The sequence below is a fragment of the Pleurodeles waltl genome, chromosome 1_2 (genome assembly GCF_031143425.1).
Source record: "Pleurodeles waltl isolate 20211129_DDA chromosome 1_2, aPleWal1.hap1.20221129, whole genome shotgun sequence".
NCBI lineage: Eukaryota > Metazoa > Chordata > Amphibia > Caudata > Salamandridae > Pleurodeles > Pleurodeles waltl.
The window spans coordinates 742,562,286-742,587,001 of record NC_090437.1 but is presented as its reverse complement, the minus strand read 5'-3'; the positions used below and the strand labels follow the sequence as shown (position 1 = coordinate 742,587,001).

The 24,716-nt window shown below is 42.7% G+C and overlaps 1 protein-coding gene across 1 annotated transcript in view; it reads left to right on the top strand.

Moving 5' to 3' along the window:
* GASK1B (golgi associated kinase 1B) overlaps nt 1–24,716 on the top strand; it is a 156,306-nt gene that overhangs the window by 69,543 nt on the left and 62,047 nt on the right. Inside the window, exon 2 of the mRNA XM_069243268.1 lies at nt 9,971–10,185. Within this exon, the coding sequence (XP_069099369.1) occupies nt 9,971–10,185 (215 nt within the window). The remainder of the gene's footprint in view (nt 1–9,970; nt 10,186–24,716) is intronic.

Here is a 24,716-nt window from a genome sequence, read left to right as displayed (position 1 = left end):
ACTTTTGAGCCTCATTTTATCTGGCAAGGGAATAGTGCTACTATACTACTGTTGAAATGCTTCCTTTTATGACTGAAACTAAATTAAGGTTTAGGCGTATCCTTTAATTCCCTGCTGTGGTTCCATCTCTCTCTCTGCTGTATTTTCCATGGTCGCTTGTTGATGCTGCCAATCCAGTGGCAGGCAGTGTGACTCCTAAGGGGATGATCACATTCACCGACGTTCTATGAATCACCCGGCTGCAAATAGCAAGGAAAGGTTCTCCTGAACTGCACAGTATCAACAGACCTCGCGCGCACCCTGTAGCCCCGGGTATTCATGGAAAGAGGAAACAGATGAAGACGCATTCTGCACTGGACATTGACTTCAAAGTTGAGCTGCTATTGAACTGGCATAAAACAGACAAACAAACATGCTACCTCCTCCCTAAACCCTGCCTAACTAGCTGTACTTAGTTAGTTATGTACGCTAACATGGAGCTTCAGTAATGCGTCTGCATGCGGAGCATGTCACAGATGGGCTGACCGACATGAAGGCAGAGGGCGAGACCCAGAGCCTCTGGTTGTTTTCAACAAAAATGTGGCAGAAACCGTGATGATGAATTGAGGTACATGTGTTTAGCTCGAGCGTGCAGGTAGCACGTATGCGCTGTCTCTCGGCCACCTCTTCTATCTTGAATGAAAATATCTATAAAAGGGGCTTTTTAGCCCACCCATTACTTACCAATTCTCTACATCATTAACACTATTCGTAAATTTCTTCTAGTTCGGCAGTGCTTCACACGCATCATTTCCTACCTCACTTCCGCTCTTTGTGTGGAGCATGGACGAAGTACACATTGATTTCTCATAATTAGTTTCCATCCTCTGCTTGCACTGTGATTGATGTACTATTTCTTATTTTTTTCATTTTTTTTACCCGACTCAGAGTGCTTTACGTGAGCACAAGTTACATTACATAAGGTCATATTGAATTATTTTAACATCTGCGTTTTGTGGCAGAGTTCTGGGAGCTTTGTACTTGACAGCAATTGTGCAAGAATGACTACACATGTTTGCTTTTGTTTTGTTCTGCTCTCCACACCACTTCACTTAATTTCACACAACCCTACTCCACTCCACTCTGATCCACTCCAGTACACTCCAAAACATTCCACTTCAGTCTACTCAGCTCCAATCTACTCCACTTCACGGCATGTCAAACCACTCCACTCTAATCCACTCCAATCAACTTCACTCTACTCTACTCCAATTCAGTTTAGTCCACTTCAATCCACTCCACCCTAATCCACTACACTTTAATCCCACTTCACTCCACTCTGATATACTGCAATCTAATCCACTCCAATCCACTCTCCTCGAATCCACTTCACTTGACTCTGATCCTCTCCACTCCACTTTAATCTACTCCAGTCCAGCCCAATCCCCTCAAATCCACTGTATTCCACTCTAATCCACTCCACTAATTTCCAATCCAGCCCACTGTAAACCCTCCAAACTAGACCACTCAATCTACTTAAATCCACTCCAGTCTAATGCACTGCTTTCCAATCCACTACACTTTAATACACTCCACTCTAATCCACTTAAATCCATTCAAGTTCACTCCAGTACACTCTACTGCAATCCACTGTAAACTACTCCAGCCTAATCTTCTCCACTTTAATCTAATCCACTTCAATCCACTCCATTCTAATCACTACAATCCAATCCTCTCCAATCCACTGCACTTTAATCCATGACAAATCAAATCCACTCCAATTTAGTCCACTCCATTCTACTCAGCTCCACTCTACTCTGTGCCACTCCACTGTATGCCACTCTACTCCATTCAACTCTATACCACTCTACTCCACTCGGTGCCACTCTATTCAATGACATTCTGTGCCACTCCACTCTGCGATCCTCTTTATCAATCTACTCTATAATGCTCCACTCTACGACACTATGACACTCTATGCCACTGCACACCACTCCACTCCACTCTATAAAATTACTTCACTCTACAACACTACTCCACTCTACTCTACTCCAGTCCACTCTATAACCCTCCACTCCACTCCACTCTACGGCACTCCACACCACCAACATTTAGCCACACTGAACAGCAGCCACACTGGTGTACACATGGCTAAAACGCGTTGTCAAAGCCAATATCTCTTACAAATGCTAGACATATTGGGTCTGCCAATATTTGCTATTTCATTACTATCGAGATTAAGGAGATAGAGGTTCCCAAAAAATGCTCAGAAAGAGACCTAGATACTAGTAAATTGAATTTCATTATCAATAATAAATCTTTGTAGCAAGGCAGTAGTTTAATAAAAGTGAAAAGTAGGACAGACGGAGCCATTCAAACTTAGAATCAGTAGGGGATTATACCAGCCAAAATTCAAACATAAGCTGAACAGAACATAGATTTAGTTCAAGAACAAGTCTTTCTTTTTCGCTAATTTTGTCTAGAGAACATGCTTCTGAGCTACAAAATAAAAAAACACAGCTTATAAATATGGACACCGTTAGGTTCAAATGTCTTTTACTTCACCCAGGTGTTCCCTTGGACATCACACACGTAGAAAAAAAGCATCAAAAAAGTATGAAGAAGATGAAGAGAAGCCAAAACAATACGTAAGTGACTATGTGCTTCAGGAGCTGGAAGGGAACTAACTAAAGTAACATGTTATTCCCTATTGATCATGGGCAGAAATTGCGAGGCAGCTGAAAAACGTAGGTTTATGGTCCGTGTAATGGGAACAGATGGAATACCTGTGATGGAAGATCGGAGCAAATAAGAATCCTCAACATCCAAGGACTGAGATCTGTTTAAGTAGAATGTCAACCGCAGTGTGTGCAGCAAGAATGACCTTTTTGATTCCCGCACTTGCTACACCTTAGGTTTTCCACTGTGCACTTTTCATGGAGGAGGGCAGTAGTTAAACCTTTCTTCAGAATGAGACAAAACAGTCCAATTTTCTACTGAATTTAGGGCCTCATTTACAAGAAACTGACTCTTTGGCTCCCATGTATCAGATTTCTTGTGCTGCCCATCAATTCCCTAACAATGTTATGGATGTGCTGTATTTACTAATCAGAGCGCCATGGCACACGTTTTCACAGATGTGTCAGAAAATGTGATGCATCTGTGGCGCTAAACTGAGGCATTGCTGGACTAGGGTCAAAAAAATGACGTTACTCAAGCAATGTAAGGAAGGCTTCCGTAGACAAAAGCCCTGTGTCACTTTAAAGCCTGTCCTAAGCAGGCATTAAAATTTGGCCACAGTAAAGTCTCAGAATGACGCAGTAAACTGTAAATTTCACTGTGTCAGTTCTGTGTGGTATTTTGCCAAAGAATGCCTTCCTTACATACAGTATACCTGGCATAGGTCTAATGTGATGCAAGGCTTTACAGACTGTCGCATTGGGTCCAATGTGTCTGTGTGTAAATCAGGAGCAGTGTAAATCACTACTTAGCGCCACTGCTGTGTAAAAAAAAAATATGCAACAGTGGTGTAAAGGCCCTATAAATGAGACCCTAAATCTCTCAAGGATATGGCTTCAGACGATTTTTCTACATTTTGGACATGGAGCTAAACAAATTATTTTAGAAAAACATATTGATTCCCATGGAACAGAGATACTTTCAACCTGGTAAGTCAACCTTGAACCATTCTTTTGTGCTGTGGAAAGCTGCCAGACAATCAATGCATCCTAAGTGATACTTAATTCTGTTGCTTCGTCAATTTTAGGGTGGCATTTGGCTCAGTTGACTGGTCTTGTTTGTGTTGTAAATTAAATAGATGAAATATCACATAAAGTTTATTATCAATCATCCAGTTATTGAACTCAGAAAATTGTGGCCTTGGTGGAAATAGCTACAAATAGTAAACCTTCTGTTGGAAATGGACTTCTCCAAGGTCATCTCCAAACATTTTGTCTTTTTATCCTCTACTTTTTGCTGAATTCATTTTTGTTGGCCTTAGGACTCTGAGCACTTTACCACTTATGACCAGTGCTATAGTGCATGTGCTCTTTCCCTAAAACATGGTTTGATTGGTATATACCTAATTGGAATATTTAATTTACTTATAAGTCCCCAGTAAATTGCAATACATGTGCCCAGGCCCTATAAATTAAATGCTACTAGTGGGACTACAGTACTGCTTGGGCTGCCCACTCAAGTAGCACTTCAACATGCCTCAGGCCTGCCATTGCAGAGCCTGTAGTTGCAGTTACACATGCCATGTTGACCTGGTGTTTAAAACCTCTTGCCAAGCCTTAAACCCTGCTTTCATTACATATAATTCACCTCTAAGGTAAGACCTAGGTAACCCATTGGGCCGTGTGCTTTGTAATTAAAAGGCAGGACATATGCTTTCAAGTTATACATGTCCTAGTAGTGAAAAACTCCAAAACTAAGTTTTCACTACTGTAATGCCTACCCCTCTTATAGGTTCACATTGGGGATACCTTATTATATCTAAAAATCAGGATTTCCTAATTGAGAAGGAGTAGATATGTCATGTTTAGTACCTATGGAATTCTAATAATAAATCATCTTAATGGTAAAGTTGGATTTATTGTTACAATTGTGAAAATGCCACTTTTAGAAAGTTGACATTTTCTTGCTCTTAGCCCTGTGTGCCTGCAGCCTGTCCCCAATCCACCTCTGGCTGGGTGACAGCTGGACTTTGTCCACTCCCTCTAGACAGCCACAGAAAGGGAGCTTAGGTGTGACTGATGGGTCATGAACATGTTGATGGGCCATCCTGGGCAGGATGGGAGGGAGGAGCTGACACACCTAAATAGGCAGTGCCCTGCCCCCAGACAGAGGGTTGCATACCCACTGTAGCGAGTCTGGAGTCAGGGCAGGAAGAAAGGACCTCAGTGCACTTCAAAGTCCATTCTTTGAAGTCACTGCCCTACTGGGCATAAGTACTGGACCGCTGACCCTACCAACTGAGTACACTACTGGACCTGTAAAGAACTCTGCCAGGAGGAAGGATTGCTGTGTTGCTAGAAGGACTGCACTCTGGACTCCTGCTCTGGAAGAACTGCTTTTCTTCTGTGCTGCCCTCTGCCCTAAGGAAGGACTGGAGCCATCTCACCTGAACCCAGAGTGACTCCAAGGGCATCCAGTCCTGGGCCCTTGGAAGTGGGTATAAAGTGCTGCAACTGCCAGAACCTGCTCATCGAAGCTCTTACATCTACCAGAACCAGTGCATCTCCATCAATGCCAGTGAATTGCCACGAGGAGCCAAGACACTGCATCGCCGTTGTCGCTGGTGTATCGCCGCCACTGCAAGGATCGGGGACACTGCATTGCCAACTGCACAACACATTGCCTCCATTCCTGCCACATCTTCAGCTTTTGGCGGCTCGGAGTTGGCATATTGCCTACATCTTCGAGATCGACGGCAATGCATTGCCTCCCTTTGCTCCTCCCATCTTGTTCTCAACTTCATTGCTACTCGGAACTAAGGTTCTGATTTCAGCATGCCAACCCGCTCTCCATCGTGGGCGCCTGACTTTTCAGATTTGACCTGGTCTAGCGTGATCAGGTGGCCCGGTTGGCGCTTTATGCCTCTAAGCTCTACAACTACGTTTATTCTTTAAAAATTCATATCTCGGCTTCTACTTATTGGATTTTTATCACTTTGGTGTTGTTTTGTTTAAAGTAAGCTCTAGTTTCCTAACCAGGTGTGGTATCTTTTTGTGTGATGTTTTCTCTGCTTTACTGTTTGAAGTGTTGCACAAATACTTTACATATTGCCTCTTAAGTTAAGCCTGCCTGCTCTGTGACAAGCTACCAGAGGGTGAGCACAGATGAATGAATGGTGTGTATCTGACTTACCATGAGTAGGATTATGGTTCGTACTTGTACAGGGGCATACCTCTGCCAAACAAAAAAACAATTTCTAATACTGTCTAAGGAAGTCCCAGTAATAAATGGCCTAGAAAGGATGCCTTTTACACGTACAGTGTTTTGCCTATTTTTGGTGGGCTTGCCAGCCACAACTGCTCAATCAAACTCTTTCTAACCAAAAGTGGAATGGTTCATATAGGTTCTCTCCTTTGATGATGATGTTGCTATTGTTGACCAGAGTTTGATCAGTCTCCAAACGGAAATTAATGTTTTGTATTTGTACTGCAAGGCTAACCATTGGTACTAACAAAGTTAGCGAAAAGTCTATCTGCATAATCTTGGTGGTTGAATGCTAAATAAATTGAAGTCATTAACCGTTATTAGTACTTGTGAATTAAATTCTCAAAGATCCGCTTTTGGCATCATAATGGCAAAAAATTAGTTTCAAAGCAAATTGTGTTACTTTCCTTTTATTTTAAAAAATGCATTGGTTTCTTTTGCTAAATCTATTTATGCAAGCTATGCATGACAGATTATTCCAATCGTATTATAAGGGTGTAGCATTGTAATGCTAGACATATATAATCGTTTGGTTGTCTTGGAGAGTAAAATAATAAAGAGTTTTGTGTGTTACCCATTCTGCAATGATTCCATCTATTAACGTGACATGAGATTAATGTTTGTGATCCCGCTTTGCTAAGGGTTGTGACTTAAACTTATTGTTTACTAGTCTGCTGGAATCGGAATGTAATACATTTGCAAAATTTTGTCTTATGGATGTTCGGTAAAAAACAGCAATAAATGCATGGATGCGAACTAAAGACTGCGAGCATTTTTTAAATAGATCCTATTTCATGGGTATATAGGAAAAAAGATCACAGAAAAGCCGGCCCTGCAGGAAATTCACAGCAAAGATTGAACATATTTATATTTAAAATTGTCAGCTTCGTTAACAAGATCTCATTTTGGTTCACTGGATCTTTTAACTGTTTAGTCCTATTTACTTGTCCAGTTATGTGGATGCTATATTTCGAATGTGGTTTGATTTTAATATTGGCTGAAGATTAAGAAGTCTAATGCCATTAAAAAGGAAAAACGTATTTGCTTTTTAAGTCACTTTTTCTGAACACATTTATTATTTGACTATATTTTTAAAATATTGTAACTATTTAAGACCACTTTCTTTTTAAGACCACTAGTTTTTAAAATAAGGCTGCTCTGCTCCCCAGTCTGATGTGGAGCTAATGTGGGAAATTATATTTCAAGTTCTGGTGTTTGTCTTCACATAGGTAATTTGTTATGAGCATTGAATGATTTAGTATATGACGATATTATTTCGTTTTATGATTGTTTTGTAAGAGTTTTCCTCAAGGAAATGCATGAAAAAATATATTGTAATCAATTTCAAGCTCTTGTGACATATTTTAAACAGGGAATGTTCCCACATATTTGTGTTAGTTACGAATATATAAACCAAGAAATGTAAAGTAAGCCACTTAAGCCACAGATGCTCAGCAGTGGTTACATAATCACTGCTGATCTGCTGTGTCCTAATGTCCTGAGTGTAACGCATATGGGAATCCATCCATATCTACACAACAAACCAATTTATCGGCATTACTGCTCAGTTGTTTCAACTTCCTCCATTTGACTTGAGTACAATACATCCAGCTCATTATATCAAAACAACACATCACAGCCACAAGCACCATAATTCTGTAACATGCAATGGAAAGGCTGCACACAACAATGAATGACCTGCCCAGTCCTCTCCCTCTGCTTATTGGTAGAAATTGGTAGAAATATAAACACTTCAGTTGTTTGTCATGAAGGGCCAAACACATGAGTCCTTAATTGACTATGAATTAGCTGACAACATTTGCACACTCTTTGAAAACAATGCACACTGGTACAGTGGAACAATTGATATGCACATTCACTACTGTGATGAATGTGTTTACGTAAGAGTAGGAAACAATGGCAGAAATTCCTGGTCACAGAGTGAGCGTATTATAACAAGGATAGCTTGCCTTAGGAAAGTATCAGGCAAGACTCGGAAGTAGCTTCTTTATTAGTTAGAGGTACATATGAAGATTAAGGCCCTCATTCTGACCTTGGCGGGCGGCGGAGGCCGACCGCCAAAGTCCCGCCGTCAAGTTACCGTTCCGCGGTCGAAAGACCGCGGCGGTAATTCTGACTTTCCCGCTGGGCTGGCTGGCGGTCTCCTTCAGACCGCCAGCCAGCCCAGCGGGAAAGAGGCTTCCACGATGAAGCCGGCTCGGAATCGAGCCGGCGGAGTGGAAGCTGTGCGACGGGTGCAGTTGCACCCGTCGCGTATTTCACTGTCTGCGCAGCAGACAGTGAAATACTTGTAGGGGCCCTCTTACGGGGGCCCCTGCAATGCCCATGCCAGTGGCATGGGCACTGCAGGGGCCCCCAGGGGCCCCGCGACCCCCCCTACCGCCATCCGGATCTCGGCGGTCCGACCGCCGGGATCTGGATGGCGGTAGGGGGGGTCGGAATCCCCGCGGCGGTGCAGCAAGCTGCGCCGCCGCGGAGGATTCAATGGGGCCGCGGTACACTGGCGGGACCCCGCCAGTGGTGCCGGTCCGACCGCGGCTTTACCGCCGCGGTCGGAATCCCCATTGGAGCACCGCCGGCTTGTCGGCGGTGCTCCCGCGGTCCTCCGCCCTGGCGGTCAAAGACCGCCAGGGTCAGAATGAGGGCCTAAGGCCCTCATTCTGACCTTGGCGGGCGGCGGAGGCCGACCGCCAAAGTCCCGCCGTCAAGTTACCGTTCCGCGGTCGAAAGACCGCGGCGGTAATTCTGACTTTCCCGCTGGGCTGGCTGGCGGTCTCCTTCAGACCGCCAGCCAGCCCAGCGGGAAAGAGGCTTCCACGATGAAGCCGGCTCGGAATCGAGCCGGCGGAGTGGAAGCTGTGCGACGGGTGCAGTTGCACCCGTCGCGTATTTCACTGTCTGCGCAGCAGACAGTTAAATACTTGTAGGGGCCCTCTTACGGGGGCCCCTGCAATGCCCATGCCAGTGGCATGGGCACTGCAGGGGCCCCCAGGGGCCCCGCGACCCCCCCTACCGCCATCCGGATCTCGGCGGTCCGACCGCCGGGATCTGGATGGCGGTAGGGGGGGTCGGAATCCCCGCGGCGGTGCAGCAAGCTGCGCCGCCGCGGAGGATTCAATGGGGCCGCGGTACACTGGCGGGACCCCGCCAGTGGTGCCGGTCCGACCGCGGCTTTACCGCCGCGGTCGGAATCCCCATTGGAGCACCGCCGGCTTGTCGGCGGTGCTCCCGCGGTCCTCCGCCCTGGCGGTCAAAGACCGCCAGGGTCAGAATGAGGGCCTAAATGTCTTACCTAGCCTCTTATTATCCTGTTTTCTTACCCAGCTGCTAGTGTCCCTCTAGTTATATGTGCAAAATTTAGTGTCCATTATCCCAATAAGGTGATGGGCAATAGTAATGAAAAACACACAGGTCAGGAAAAAGGACACCTCCCTCCCTTAGAAACACCTGGATCTATCTCTCGGAAGGTAACAATATATCACATCTCCCTACTTGAAGCAAAACAAACTATTCACACAACATCACAACATATCACCACATTTAAAAACGTAAGGAAAATGCAACAATGTAAATAACACGCAGCAACAGCTTCAAAATGGTGAACCGATAGTCGACAACTACAGAATAGGCACACCAAAATCACAAATAAATGTAAACATGACGATGAGTATGTCGCCAATCCATTTCAATATCAGACAGCACTTCTCCAAAAAAGTCAAAATAAATTAGAAGTGAAACAATCTACATTTACTAAAATATAACAATCACCATGTTAATACTGAACATATCCTTCTATATCTCATGTACCACGATTGCTTCATTGAAATAACACACTGAGTTAAGTTATTAAAGTTTTCTTCTGCACTGTAATGTCAGATGAGATTTTATGTGAGAGGTTGTAAATATTTAAATATCAAAGAGCAGACGCTGCTGTAGTTGTTTCCCTGTAAAGAATTTCATATATGATAAATATCTTTCCTTGAAGCATCTGTCTCTCATACTCAAAATTCTCATTTCTTTATTCTAGATGGCCACCCTTGTCCAGTTGTCCTTTGGGACTCCTCTTTGTTGCTGACAGATAATGAAACACAGTCATCAATCAGAATAGACTGGGCGACTTATCAACATTTACTGAAGCAGAAATGTTGGCAGAATGACAAGGTCCCCAAGTCTGGATCAGGGTGCAAGGATATTCATCACCATGAATGGTCCAAGATGGCCCTCTTTGATTTTCTTCTTCAGGTATGTTTATTATGGTGCTGTTTTCTTAAAGTCATGAGGTTGGTGTACTTCCACCACATTGAAGACATAACATTGAAAGGACACTCCATTCATATCACAACATTGATGTAGCAACTAAATCGATGAACACTTAAATGACAATGGTAACCAATAGAGTTAAATTAACAATAGGGTAAATATGGGGTTAGAATAGGTTTGGGATCGGATAGTTGTAAAATACATGATAAAGTTAAAATGATTCTGCACTCAGAGGTGTGGAATTTAATAAAATATCTACTTGTCCATGGGACAGGTTGCTTCTGAAATCTACTTGTCCTGTAAAAAGATCTACTTGTCCTTTTGGTGCCATGTCATTTGAGGACAAATTATGGCAGCAATCTCATTATGTAAGAGCTCTGATAATAGCCTCTCAGATTATGTCAGGGCTAATACTGTAGCAGGACTCTGATACTTGCCATTTCAATCCCTACTATAGCAATTTCCTTATTTTGCCACCTTTCCGCAAATCTATATACTAGGGCTGGAGGAAGCAGTACGCAATAGTTCCAGTTTTCACCAACTCTTATATAATCTTTTCCCTTAGTGAGAAAGGTTGGAAATTTACTCCTGACGGTGACAGAAGTAGAAGTTCTTCAAGGTTTGGGAAAAAAGGGTTTGGAGGAAAAGTAAACTTGTAAACGCACAATATATTTTCATATGAGCAAATCTGCACGTGTATATTTGCTCGTGCTAAAATACAGTTCACAAATATTTTCTAGGAGTACAATTTCCTAGTCTACTTCTGTAAGTTCTTGTAAATTCATGAAAGCCACCAATTCAAAGACATACACCATGGGTGCACTTTTGTGACTTTCTTTAGGAATTGGGTTCCTAATTAGGTCTGAAGTTAACAAAGACTTTTTGTTTTCAATAAATTTTTCTATCTATCTGTCTATCTATCTATCTATCTATCTATCTATCTATCTATCTATCTATCTATCTATCTATCTATCTATCTATCTATCTGTCGGCTGGCTTTACTGTGAGTGATCGCATTCTGCTCTTCCACAAGGAGCCTGTTGGCACACTAAGTAGTTTTGTTCAGTGCCACCAACTGCTGTGGCAATCAGTGGCATAACAAAACTGGACAGAGCCCCTGTAGACTCAGTTTAGGCAGGTGCTGTGCTGAGGGGACCCCTGGGAGGGGGTTCGCCCACACCGCAGGGGCTTTGAGAGCCTTTGTTATACCACGGGTGGCAACGTGTGCTTATTGAGACCCAAAAACTTTTTTTGCTTTTTGCCAGTGTTCGCTACAGTGGCGAGGGCCTGGCAGCTCCCAAAACAATAAAGTGATACAAAAGCCAGGTCAAAACAAGACACGCATTGACAAAACTAAAAGACTCGCAACAAATGTTGGATTGGTTGGCCTTGCCAGTGCTTGTTTATTTTCATGCTTCCCATAATCTTGTTGCAAATGGTTACACTGATTTTCCATGAGGAATATTTTTTGGAAATACTAACATGCATCAACACATTTTACTAAATGAAGCGTCAAAGAAATAGCGACTACAATTTCACAGTAGCGAAACGTTTTTTTTCATACTTGCATTTTTTTTCCGAACATTTAATTTTGAAAGCAAAGAATCATCACTCTGGGTTACAAGATTCTGCAAACATTTGCATCTAATCAGAGAGCATTCTAGGAGCTTTATACTTAGCCTCATTGTTGAACTTTTCGAACATGTGTACACTCTTTTTTTTTTTTTTTACTGGAACCACTGTGAGTAGTGCAGTGTGACCTTAAAAAGTTTATTTACAGCGCTCACCCCAGTACTAAAGGCTTTTCATTAATGAGCCATAAATACAAGTTTGAACAGTATTAACATATGGGCACACAAATTATTTCAACTGCAGACAGTTCCCTTCTCTGTAAACTGACCACTAAAGGGTTTGTGCTACAGGGGGTTGGGTCTACTTGTCCCAAGGACAAAATAAATGTGAAAACTTGTTGTCCTTGACCACAAACATTATGTCCTAGGTGTCTGGCTTTAGAAATTCCACATCCTTGTGTACTGTTAGCCCTCTAGCTGTATGTCTATTTAGTTGAAGTAGATGTTGTAAAATACATTGTTTAACCTCACAGCTCAGCTGATGATAGACCAGTGTGTATATATATTTTGCAGGCCAACATGTAAGCTCCGTAGTTCAAACAGGTGAGAATGAATTTCCCCCTCAATTGGTATATTACATCTCGGTTTCTGAAGTATGAATTTATGTGATATTTCTAAACCTTTCAAATTGATAGCAACACAAAAATATCTTTAATAAAGAAAAACAAAACATTGATGGGTTCAATTGTTGATTTAATTCCAGCCACTAAGTACTACACAGGGATGTAATCCAGTCCATGGTGTCTTGTCTTTGCTCAGTGTGATACTACTGACAAGGACCAACCTTAAGCAAATCACCCTTGGTCGTGGATCATTAGAGACAGCCATGCTATGTGCCATCTCTTTGGGAACATTAGCAACCCTAGAATAGTTTTGGCCTAGTTGAGACACACCATTAAGGTGCAGCTTAAGTCCAATGTCACTGCCAGCCTAGGGGTCACATCAAACCAGGATAGGCATGATTGAATTCACCATTTTGTGGAGGAGTGTGTTTGTATGTACAAGATTTTAGGGGTGTGGCAGAAAACTGCATGCTTCTTCACTTGGTCATCAAATGCTATATTGGTCCTGCTGAAATACACATTTCATCACTGTATGTAGGTTTTATACAGACAGCTGTAGCTGTGCCAGAGCTAATGTTATCAACACACACACAAATACAGAGTGGATTTTGCGATCCTCCCCCTTCAGCTAGTGGCTTTTTGGTCATGATCCTTCAGCTTTGGTTGATTGAATCACCTGTCACTTTTGGATATGCCCACAGTATTATTGTACAAATATACCTTTTCAAGTCATGCTTTGCCCGGTCTGGCATCACAATGCAAAACAGACAGGTATAGAAATGTACTCTGGCATAGCTGTTTACCATGCAGTCTGCGTTAAGGGCTACTCATAAAATGAATCACATCACATGCAGCCGGCTGACAATATGTTTTGGGGGACTGGAAGTGGTGATATCTTTATGAAGCTGAGCTCTTTATATCTGGTTGGCACTAACAGCCTGCCTCAGAAACACAGCATACCAATCCATCACACCCACCAACACAGGTTGTGGCAGCAACAAACTTCCTACTTAATGAGTGCCTGATAGACTCCTGGGTTGGTCCGCGGCTTGGCATGGTGGTGCTCCCCAACCCAGTCTTCATTGGTTGTAGGAGCAATTATCAGCTGTAATGTGCCCAGCTGTACCCACTGCAAGTAGTTGGACTCTGTCCTGGGCTTTGCTGCTCGAACATGCCAGCTTTGTGAGCATGCTATCTAATTCATTTTCATCTTTTAGAAACATTCTGTTTACTAATGTGAAGCATATACATCCAGTTTTTCTGTGCAGCCTCAATAACTGAGAATAGCTAATCCTCAAGAGCTGCAGTGGTAGAGCTGGAGAAGCGTTTGAGAGACTACGAGAGCAATGGTCACAGCCTAACAATAGTGCTTTCCTGCCAGTCCATGCTATTTATTTTTGTAGAACGGTGTTGTCAGTCTCTGCTTGTATACACTGTGCTCGGTGCAGTCTCCCTAGGCTGCCTCTTGTCTGGGTAGATGCTAAGCTAGTTTGCTGCCCTACTTTTTAACCATGCCGGTGTTCTGGTACATGCAGCCATTTTTTATTCCATTATAAAATCAAGCCTACATGTATCAGACAACAAGGAAAAAAATTGGACTGGATAAGCTACACATGGACTGACTTCGGAATATTTAGAATCAGTCACTGAGTCACTAACAAGAACAAGAAACCCAAGCACACTCTATGGGCCAAATAGTGGATCCTAGAATAGGACAAGTTGGGCAAGAAGTTCACCTTTAACCAAGTAACAAATGTGGGCACAACCTTATCTCATAAATACTTTGTGCTCCCAATGTATATTGTTTTCCCTGCCTCTAAACTTTGGACTAACCCACACACCAATAGAGTTTCTTCTTGGAATATGCATAGTCACTAAAATGTTCCTATTTCTATCAAATGTACCTGCAAGTTTATAGAATATGCCATTCCACCAAGTATTTTTGTACACCCTGTTGATGTTTCTGCAACTGATTGTTTTTGCAAAGCTGCAAATAATATCGCAGATCATTGCAAGGGTGCCACAGCTTGTGACTGTTGATGGTTTATGCATGTCTTTACCACCAAGTTGTGCTTTTTCACCAACACAGCTTTTCTCCTTCAAAGCTGCTGCAACTCAAGAAGAGCACAAAAAATGGCCAACAGTGCTTCCCAATTTGTGAACTAGTTGCAGTCTTTCCTGTATATAGATGTCCAATAGTTTTGCCCCCTGGGTGGCTCACATCTGTTGTGCGGGTCATAGGAATTGGTATTGGGACAGCCACTGCAGGAGATGACTGTCCTCTAGTCACCTTATAGTTACAACTGCATCACAATGGAACTTGATTTGCTGTCTATACCCCCACTTCCACAGACTCTAGCGGCTCCAACATACATCATTAAAGTTAAAGTTGTTAGATGGAAGTAGGTCCAGTACCACTCTAGCTGCCATTAACAGCTGTACCTTAAGCCACTCCCTTGCTGTGATCAGCTTCTTTTGCAGAATGTTTGAAAAGTCATGTTTTTAAAGCTTTGACTTGTGACAAATGACTGTATTGTGCCCTTACCAACACCCTCTCCCCCACTGTTGAGCTGGCTATTTGGGGCAGTTTGTCCTTAGGGCTCCATAACTTTTTTCCCACATAAGGTTTTCACTACAAATTTGCATCCTTTTTTTCCAACATCCTTGGAATTCAAAAGGTAACTAGGGTTTGGGGATTCCCCTAGAGGGGACTCAGAAATAGGTAAAATATAGCAACATTCGAGTTTTATGAGAAAAATATGAAAAAGTGCTCCAAATAAAAGTGACAAAAAATATAATTTTGTATGGCAGTTTTGCTATTTTTCAAAGAGGTAGCCCTATTTTTGTGCTCTCAACCTACTTCCAGTTTGTGGTGGAACCCGTAGGTGATACAGGAACACTATAGATATCTGAAAAGTATAACAAAAATCTGAATTCAGCAAGGGGTCTTATGTGTAGAACCCTCAGTGTTTTCCCAAAGAAAATAACTGTTGAAATAAAGAAATATTGAAACTGAGTAAGAACAGAAATGCCCAATTGTGACAACCTTTTCATCTGTAACTTTTTGTCATGATGGCCGATTTACAAAAGTAATATACCAATTTGTCTCCTAGACCCTTCTGGTTGCTGGTGTATATAAGGTTTGTTGGTTCTCCAAGAACCCAAGTTACCTAGAGCCAACAAATGAGCTGCATTGAGCCAACAAGCCAGAAGGGTTCCAGGGTGATAGGCGGTTGTAATTGGACTCTGTCTACAATGCGTGCCCCAATCACTGGCTGCACTTCAAAAAAGACAGCTCTGATTAAACTTGGTCCTGCGCCATGTGTAGGAAAATGATCTTAGATTTGTAGATGGTGGTCCGTAAGGTGAGATCAATAGTTTTTGTTAGGTTTTCTTTAAGAGTGGCGCTAAATAACTTGACACCCAGAATGGCAGCTTACAGAACCACAACCACGGCTCGCGGAAGGGGCGGGTGATGTGCATGTGGGGAATAAACATTACTTTAATTTTTTTTTAAACCCACTTACCTTCACTCGCCACTGAGTCACTCTGCTCCTCCGTCGCAGGCTGCCAGCCCAGGCTCCCAGTCTGCCCTGCGGCCAATCCTTATGTTGCTTAGAGCAGCATCAGGATTGGATGGGAGCGCCAGCCAGAATGCTCCCAGGGAGACTGGGAGCCTGTGTCTGCTCTCTGCAGCTCGGCAACGCAGTGCCGGGCGGGAGAGAGCACATTGAGCATGTGTGTTTGGCCGGCCTGAGACGGCCGGACAAGCACACGCGCTCTGAGGGGGAGTGCTATGCACTCCCACTCACTGCTCATCTCTCCCATGGCCCCGCCTCTTGTAAAGGTTTTGTAGCTGCCCCTACTGGTGGGGGGGCAACCCTCCTCCGCTCTAACAGAGGAGATGCCCCTGTGTGATGCATTTCACTGAGGCAAAAGCCACTGATCACAGGGCCTGAAAGTAGCTATTTGTTCAGTAGAACTAGGGTCCCAGCTGTTCACCCCGTCTTGCTTATTTATTTACTTTTGCATTTTATAGTGGTATTACTCAAGCAAATGGTATTACTCCTAATAGGAGATATGCAGATATTTCTTAAAAGGAACAAAGTAACAGTCCTCAACAGGTGGTACTTTAATTGAACAGTCAAGAAAATGTTAGAGAAAAGAAGATTGGTGAGTATAAAGTAGGAGGTTGCAGGGAGAAACCAGAAACAAACACAATGAAGATGGGAGATTGTAGACAGAAACCAGAGGTAGAGTAATAATTAAGATGGAGAAGAAATTATAGGTTGGTGACTAAAGAGAAGGAGCTCTAAATAAGGGGTAGTGGAAATAAAACATGATGAGGATGGGAGATAGGTCTTATAAGGAGAAAGAGTGACACCAAAAGCAAGCGTGGAAAGTTCTGTAGAGGTCAGAGGTTCAAAACGTGGTGCTTGAAGAGAGGTAGAGAGACAGTAGAAGATGAGAACGAGTGATCATTTGAAGAAGCAGCTCAGATTTCAGCAAGTTAGATCATGGTACATGGTACATGAAGCCGCCCGCCTGGCGGGAACCGCCAGAAGACCGTACCGCGGTCAAAAGACCGCGGCGGTCATTCTGACTCTCCCGCTGGGCTGGCGGGCGACCGCCAAAAGGCCGCCCGCCCACCCAGCGGGAAAGCACCAGCAACGAGGAAGCCATGGGCACTGCAGGGGCCCCCAGGGGCCCCACGACACCCGTTCCCACCAGCCTGGTTCTGGCGGTGAAAACCGCCAGAACCAGGCTGGCGGGAAGGGGGTTGGAATCCCCATGGCGGTGCTGCTTGCAGCGCCGCCGTGGAGGATTCACAGGGGCAGGGGAAAACCGGCGGGAAACCGCCGATTTCCCTTTTCTGACCTTCAGAATTGCCCTTGATGCACCGCCAGCCTGTTGGCGGTGCATCCTCCAACCCCGGCCCTGGCGGTCCATGACCGCCAGGGTCGGAATGACCCCCATAGTGTCATTAAAATCATCAGTAGTTTTTGGACAGAAAAGGCCACATATGGCCTTGCTTCTAATAAATTGCCATTAAGGAAAGTTCGATCACCCCTTATTGTGCAGCCTGATGAATCTGCTGGTGTTGAGTGCTCTACTGAGTATAAGGAAGGGCCAATCATGCTTGCTGGCAGTATTGATTTGAGTTTGAGGAGGGACAGAAACTTACTTTCAACCCCTTCCAAAGTGCAGCTTTTCAATGTAAGTCTGGAGAAGACAAACATCCATCTCCTTCCACTCTTTCTTAGGGAACCATCTCAAAAACTCACAAGTAAGCGGTCAAGCATATTGTCTGAAAAAATCACCTTCTTTGCTCTGGTTTTCTACCCTTTAAATCAAGCCCATGTTGTATGCGTTAAGACCTCTACAGCAGTGGTTCCCAACCTTTTGACTCCATAGGACCCCCTGTGAATCATTACTGGAAGCCAGGGACCCCCAGCAATTTGTACGATTTAAATTTCAAACATTAAAACAATAATACACAAAAAATATAACAAGTACACACCAAACAAATACTCAAATTACTAAAGATATCATTCTTTTATATTAAAAAAAATATACAAATATCAAAACATTTTATTGGGAAGGTTGGCGCTGCATCTCGGCAACTACCTTTTCATTGTTTGGTTTTATTTAGGAAAGGTGAATCCTCAAGTCAGATTCTACATTTCCGGAGCGATTTCTGTTTTGATATTTTTTTTCGGTATGTAAGATCTGAAAAAGCTTTTTCACATAGATGAGTGATCGGGAAAGGAAGTAAACCATAGAGGCCTCTCATCTCTCCCGAGCCTCTCCGTAACATGTACTTAATTTGTTTTAAAGCACCTCTCATACCTCTGCAGGGTGTCAGGGCACTTTATAGGGGACTCAAGGTGGTAGGATTCACATGTCATCCACACTGGTATGCATTTTCTAAGAGTGCTTGGTCTGGAGAACCACAAACTTAGGATTGAGAACACAGCACAGTGATTAGCGAGGAGGTTAGTAATAAGAATGTATTTCTACACAAGCAAACCTTTTTTAGCAGCATAAGGAAAATGAAAGACTAAGGAAAAAACAACTTTCTGATTTGTACCATGTGGTTTGAATGTAGCTCTTTAACGGCAGTTCATAGCTCACTGTGCTAGATTATTATTATTAACTGCACAGTAACAAAAGAATCTCTGTGACAAAAGCAGTAACCCACTGTGCCATGCACATAAAATACTGTTCTTTGAATGATACATGTTCTTTGCAGCAGGCATATTAACCATTTGCGCTACCTTTGAGTCAAAACTGCCACTGCCCAAAACTCTCATTCCTCTCCAGCAGGTACATTAATCAATAGAGTTCTCTTGACACTTTTTATTTTTGTTGTACAGGAGCTTTGCAGTGCTTTTAAAACTGCTGAACAAAGGAAGTAATAAATATAAAAACACAACACACGTGTTTGTCAGAGGCCCCACTGGAGAAGTGCCTTTCTCCTAGCCCAGGCCTACAGACCCCCTGGGAATGTGTCACTGACCCCTGGGAGTCCACGGACCACAGGTTGGGAACCACTACTCTACAGCTTCTGGTACGTATTTGTTGCTTGGAAGAGTGTTCATACCCTTATTGAATGCTGCACTCTCCTGTAATACTGACCTCTTTCCAGAAGAAGGTCCTGAATCCCAGTGAGCTACTACTGCCTAGTGACTCACCCCTTATTACTTGTCATGTGAGAGAGTGATACAAAGGAACTGAGGAGATTTTGCCACAAGTACTTCATTGGATCTCCCTCCAAGCTAGCCACTATACAGACTTGATCATCTGGACTTTCAATCAGCCACTGTTCCAACATATGGGCTGGGATTTTTTTTTTTGCTTGAAATGTTGACATAATAGTGCCAATGGCCAGTAGATTAGGAATATTTTGTAGCATATAGGCAGAGGATTGTATGTTCCTGCCTTTGCTATGATGGTAGAGGAGTGCTACAAAGCCAGCATTTGCTTCATTATGTTCCAAGGCTGTGTGGTTTTCCAGTCATAACATTTACGGAGTGCATTGTTTACAGAATGAAAACTCACAATATAAAATCAAAACACTTACTTCAGTGATGTAGGTAATTGTGTCTATGGAAGGATATAGACAAAGCAGGTCAGGGGAGGCAGGGTGTGGTTGTCAGAAAGGGAGACTGACAAGCCAGTAATTAGGGTTGTTTGTTTAATTTAGCTGCCATTCCATTGCTCAGGTCAAAGCGGATCATGTTTCTTGACACTCGCCCTCCAGGAAATCACAAGCAAGGAACATTTTCTATTCTAAACAAGAAGTTTAAAACTCAGGCCACAAAAGATGTCCCAGGCCAGAAATCTGATGCAGAGGAATTAAAAAACAATTGTTAAACCCCCAGTATGTACCAGGATATTTTGCTGTATTTACAAATAAATGGGTAATGGTGAGCAGGAAGTAAGGAGGGGTTAAGGAAGGGTTAGGGAGGGGTTTAAAGAGGGACATGCACTGGCCCACAGAATAGTAGGTCCATTTCTAATCACAAACTGCACTTCTATATTTAGTACAGCTTTTACACTTTTTCCTGTACTTTACCAAAGCGTAATCTCCATCCCAGTATCAGAGACCTCCGCCTGCATGTGGAAATTTACAAGCAGCAACTTTACATTTGTAAATTTGACTTTACCCCCTGAATTCAAGTTGTAGAAACAGATATGGCTATACTTTTGAGTAACTTTACACTCTTAAATGGTGATTAGCTAAAAGAAGTCAAGTTGTTCAAAAGAATAGGAGTAAATTTACACATGTAGATTTTCTCATGTAAGTTTACATTTTTGAGCAGCCCGCTGAATGTCCTTTGAACTGTATTTGATTGCTGCTTACTCTGCACCCATGCATACACAACATATAGCAAATCTCATCACCACAAAGCAACCTTCATACCGTCTTTCTTACTGATATCTGACTCACAACAATCACCATTTATATCCCTGATCTTGCATGACTACAAAATCAGCACATTGACTGACTGAATCTTCTGGCGGAGGGAGGGAGCATTGAGATTGTCAACCGATTATTTTAGTCATGCACCTTTCAGCAGCAACCGACCTTGACCTAATGTGAGCATCGCTACTTCCACTTTTCTTATAGCCCATATTGGCCATAACATTTCTACCAAATCCACTATCCACTTGGCACTAACTAAACATTCAACGCTGAGATTTCCGACCTTATCACTGTTGCCTCTAGCTACTACACAAATAGCATCTCCATTGGTAACATCATTCTTACAGGTTTAAAAAACAACACTGATGGGAGAATTTATTCTTAGTCCCTTGTTATTATTGTGGACTGCATTCCAGTCCATCGTTTTTATTTCTTCACTGTACAGCTCTAGACAGTCTAGAACCATTTGTAAATCACCCTTGGTCTTGCTATAATGGGAACTATCCAGGCCGGACCTCCAGGCCATGTGCCCTTTGCATGGAAATCCTGAGGCTTCACTCGTAAAACAGCATAAAGCCCTTAAGGTGCTATATTGAAACCAATCTCAGTTTCAATGTTAAATATTACATAAAAGGTGAAGTCTTTTTGAAGCTGTTTTGACTAATTCTGGTCTCGATGGGGGTCGCATTCAGAGCTTTTCTGTATGGTGTCCATGACAATCTCCTGACACTCCTAGAATCCCATACACCGGCACACCTTGTCAGTTGTCACTGAATCAATGAGAAGATAACTAGAGAAATGAGCTGGCCCACACCACCCACTTATATCAGAACCAAACTTTGCTGCACTGTCTAGAAGGTAATCAGTACAGGTAGCCCACTGTTCCTGTCAACCAAGATCAAGACCTCTGGTTGAGCAGAAACAGCTTGCAGTAGCAGCCCTGCCAGAATGGGAATGATGGAAGTAGAAGAGAAGACACCAGGTTTTCCCTCTATATGCTTCTAGGCCTAGGGTCTGGAATGCCTTCCAAAGTCAGATCTGCCAATCTCATGCCCTTCTACGAGGAGCCGAAAATACATCTGGTCGGCAAGCACTGCATCACTGGGTAATAACCGAGATGCTGGATCACCCATGAGTAGTCTTGATTTACACTATTCATTCCTCACCCACTCACGGTTAGATCTGCGACTAACCCCTAATTCAATACAAGCATCTCCACAGCACTCTTTGCCTCAGTGTTACAGACACTTGCCCTTGATGTCGGATTCTCGCTTGACCTCTCATCCACATTCTTCTTGATTGCCTATTGTAAACCCGCACCATGTAACGGGCTCTGTTTCTATATATTCATTTAAAAATAAAAAGAACAAAATGTTGCCTTTTCGCTTCTGTGGCTAAACCTGAATGCCAGCGCACTGCAGTAAGGAAGAAGAAGGAATGACTATGTTTCAAATACATTTTCTGAACATGTTGCAATCCTCCGTTTATTTAAGTAACAGGACAGCCATTCTCGCCTGTGGCTTGCCCTGGAAAACAGGAATGCAAGCCTCTGATGCTTTGAGCATTTTATCAAAATGTCCATTTGCTCCAGGGCACAGGCGTAGGACTAGAACAGGGATCGCTAACGTTTTCTATATTTAGAGCTACTTATTTATGTTCTATAAAAATTATCCCGAGCCACTGACATAAGTTATCAGCGTTACAAAGGCGGCCACTTCAGACTAGGTTCCATTAATAGCCATTGTGTGCGGGATTACTCAGTGCATCAGGCATGGTCGCCAGCGTTAACAACGTTAACGTACAAAAAAACCTTTATCAGTTTTAATTTTGACACTTAAGAAATAATAAGGATCCCTAATGCACTATTCATATATCTGCCATAAATATAGTTTTCTGCAAACGTCAGTTTATCATTTCTTAAGATGCACCCATTTTAGTTTTAAATGCATATGTTTCGTTTATTTTTTTCAATTTTGAAAACAACTATTTCAACCAAACAAATTCTTTACATGTATAAGGTTGGGCTACAAATAGGGAAACTGCTCACAGTACCCTTCAGAGTTACTCTTTTGGGAACCATGGACAAGAACTTTGAGGTACAGAGCTGGCTGTTCTGAAGTTGGAGCAATAATCGCTCAGGAATTTGTGGCCTTCCCGTAAACAGGATGTCACTGTACAAAACAGCGTACTGGCTATAATTCCACGTGTTCTTCCGTATCATTCTTGTGGAGCTGTTACGAACACTGCACTTGTCCCCTGGGATGTTCTCTCAGTGAAAGTTTGTTTCTAAGATATGTCCACTAAGTTTATTAGTTTGTTCGATGCCTTTTTGTATTTCTGTTTAATTTGTATTTAATGCACAAGATTATGTACACAGCGTTCCTGAAAGATTTCAAAAGCAATTATTTACTAGGTCGGGGTTTTATGGTATTCGTAGTTAATTTGTTGTTTAAATTTGTACAAAGGGTTTGCATACTTTTTTTCTCTTTCAGTTTACATTTTGGAAGACTTAAAATGTTGGACATGAATCTATGGACGTCTTTCCATTGCTTTGGAATTTTGAATACTTCCATGATTAGACATTTGGGAATACATGAAAATTGATAGTTATGAGAGGTACTTAGCAGAATCCTCCTCCCTCCTTTTTTTCTAAAGTCCAAAGAAAACCCAGAAGGCAGAGCAGCTGATTTGTAATGTAAATATTCCAGGGTGGCACAAGTCGTAAGAAATGAAACATACTTATAAGGCTCTCAGAGTAGAAGTAATATTTTAAACACACTTCAGCTCTCATTCTGACCGGTTTGTTATTTGGTGCTCCCATACCATTACTACTAAATGTGCTGTCTTTACTGAGTGAAGTACTGTCTCTTCAGACACACAAAAGGTGATGGAATGCCTGCAAAAGGTCTAACCACTGGCAATCTCACAGGGTAGCATTCCAACGCATTGTTCCTTTGTCAATCATGCCACCTCAGTTTGGACCCAATATAATGCTAATCAATCATGACAGTTCTCCAGTAGGAACATTCCAGTCCGAACTGCCAGGCTAGGTCCTCTCTGACCCGGAACACAGCACCACAAGACCGGTTTTGCCCTGCGTGTGGCACATCAGTCGGGTGAACTATGGAGCACCTGTATTGGTAGTTCAGACTCAACTTTTCCTATTGGGGCAGGGTCAAGACTGATTTGCAAATGGCTGGCTCCAAACAGAGGTGGTATGGTGGGCAAAACAATGGATTGGAATGCTACCCTCAGCAATTGCCAGGTGTTAGACTCGGTAGAGGCCTTCAGCTTTTATGTATTTGATTTGCCAGCCTACGTGGCGAAGGTCTGCCCTGACAGATCCTGTGCTCACTGTACCACTGGAACCAAGCTACACTCGACCGACGAGGTCCAGTCAGGGGAAAGCAGTCATGGGTTGCTTGTGTACCAGCACCTGCTATTATGCTGGCCCATGCATCCTAGTGATATTTCATGTGTTATTATGGCCATGCAATACATGATTGTACCCAATCTAGCATACTGCTGTTTCTGGTTTAATGTGGTAAATCCTAACATATTGTATGCAGCCTTGGCATAATGGTGCCTAGGCAGGTATGTAAATTTTTTGTGGCATTAACATGTATGCAGGCTAGAATAAGGTTTCGACACATGAAAGGGAAGCTGTGTAATGTGTGTGCTAGTGTATATGCTTTGCCAACCCTCTCTCAAAACCCAGCATAAATATACTTTTGCCAGTGCCTGGGTTTCAGAGTTGCAATCATGTAAGGCAAATGCAGACGGGGTCATTTTAATGTCTGTTACACAAATAGCATATTTTTCTGAAAGAGTTTTGATGTCAGGGAGAGTTGAAAATATGGACGTCTTTACATTATTTAAACATTTTGAGTAATTCAATAGTTACACATTTGGGAGTAAAATAAAAGTAATAGTTATGAGGTGCTTTGCAGAATCATCCTCCCTTCTGTTTTTCTCAAGAGCAAAGACAATCCAGAAGGCAGAGCAGCTAATGTTTAATGAAAATACTATAGGGTGGCTCAAGATGTAAGAATTTAAGCATATTTATGAGGCTCCCAGGGCGGAAGCTACATTTTAAACACACTTCAGCTCTCATTTTGAGTTGTTTTTTATTTGGTGCACCCAGTAAATACCATTACTAGAAGGTGCAGTTTTTGCTCAATGATGTATTGTCTCTTTAAACACACAAACGCTGATGAAATTCCCGCAATAGGACACTTCACATATGGTCTCTGAGTTGCCTGTGATTTCGTTGTAAGTACAAACTCAGTTGAATTCAGAGTCTATTGATATGATCTCACTGCATTTTCTCACTGAAACACTAAAAATGTGATGTGTACAATCAAATGTCCCTGCCCACAACTATACGTT